We start from the raw sequence: 1,451 nt of genomic DNA, 5'->3' as shown, positions 1-1,451 counted from the left end.
TCTGAGCTGATGGGAGCGGGAGAGGGCAGAGCCCGAAACCCTTCCCTGTGCAGGGCAGAGCAAAGAAATGCAGGACGTGGCTGTGAGACTTGAGAGCGCCCTCAGCCAGGGTGAAACGCTGTTGGTGGGGCGCTGAGAGGTGTTCAATAAAAGGTCTTTGTCCTACAGAGGCGCTCGGCTCATCCCCAATCACCATCGTGGTCACGTCCGAGGCTGACACCTGGGACATCGACACCTCCTCCCTGGGCCTGGGCTGCGGGCCCTTCGTGGACTGGGACAAGATGCCGGAACCGCAGCAGCCGGCGCAGATCCCGCAGGATGTCCTGGGCAGGCCCCCGAAGGAGCTGAAGAGGCTGGCGAGGGAAGGCTGCTGGGGCTGGAGCCACGCGGGCCGGGCCCGGCTCTACCCCCGGCTCATCCAGCAGGTCTCCTGCCGCCTCGTCACCCCCGACGCGCTCGTCTACAGGGACGTGGCCGCCCGGCTCTTCGGGAAGCCCAGCGTGAGCTCCCACCCCCTACCCGAGTTCCTGGAGGGCTGCCCCGTGCCCACCTACTGCCTCAGCCCACAGGGGGTCACCGCCCTGAAGAAGATCCTCATCTGCGTGGGCGCCCTGTTCCCCGACATCACCCACAGCCCCCTCCTGCCGGCCCTGGCCGCGCTGCTGCTGCACTACAGCGAGGACGAGGCCCAGTGCTTCGAGAGCGTCTCGCGCCTCATTGCCAGCAACGCTCCCCACGCCGCCTACATCGACCAGTCCTTCCTGGCCCACCAGGCCTCCTGCATGACCTTCGGGGACCTGGCCAGCAAGCACTGCCCGGCAGCTCACAAGCTCATCGCCGGCGCCGCCGAGAACGTCCTCGAGGTCTACTCGGAGTGGCTGTCGTGGCTCTTCCCCGGGCTGCCCTTCGGCTACGCCGTGCGCGTGCTGGACGTGTTCCTGCTGGAGGGCCAGAAGGTCCTGTACCGCATCGCCCTGGCCCTGCTGAGGCAGTTCAGGCTCTCGGTGGCCCCAGCCGGGCTGCAGGGCTCTGACATCAAGGCAGAGCTGCAGGCTTTCGCCAGGAACATCGCCGAGCACGTGACTGTGGACAAACTCCTGGAGAGAGCCTTTGGCATCCGTCTCTTCTCCCGCAAGGAGATCTGGCTTCTCCAGATGGCCAACAGGAAGGCCTTGGTGGAGAGGGGCATCACCGTGGTGCAGAGAAGGTGAGGAGAGCTCTGCGCTCCCCGGCTCTGGGGGCTGAGCAGGCAAAACGTGAGCTCCTGTGGAGAACAGCCGGGGGCAGCTGCAGGCACCTCCCGCAGCCGGGGCTGTGCTGGGCCCTCCCAGCCCCTGGGGGACCCTGCCAGGGGCCACGGCACGGCCGGAGCTGGGGATGCTGGCAGAGAGCTCACGGTGCAAAGAGCAGGACAGACCCTGGTGCAGGGGCCGTGCCCCGAAAAGCAGAGG

General features: G+C 67.1%; 1 protein-coding gene across 1 annotated transcript; it reads left to right on the top strand.

The window, feature by feature from the left end:
• Positions 1-86: 86 nt before the first annotated feature.
• Positions 87-1,430, top strand: LOC107199617 (TBC1 domain family member 24-like; the record flags this gene model as incomplete). The annotated part of the gene is made up of 1 exon (XM_015616932.2): positions 87-1,430. A coding segment is annotated over one exon (1,125 nt), but the record flags the coding sequence as incomplete, so codon positions are not given.
• Between the last annotated feature and the right edge of the window lie 21 nt (positions 1,431-1,451).

Source organism: Parus major, unplaced genomic scaffold (genome assembly GCF_001522545.3).
Source record: "Parus major isolate Abel unplaced genomic scaffold, Parus_major1.1 Scaffold1402, whole genome shotgun sequence".
In the NCBI taxonomy this organism is placed as follows: Eukaryota; Metazoa; Chordata; class Aves; order Passeriformes; family Paridae; genus Parus; species Parus major.
Note: the sequence above shows the minus strand (reverse complement) of the source record. Positions and strands in the feature narration are given on the sequence as shown.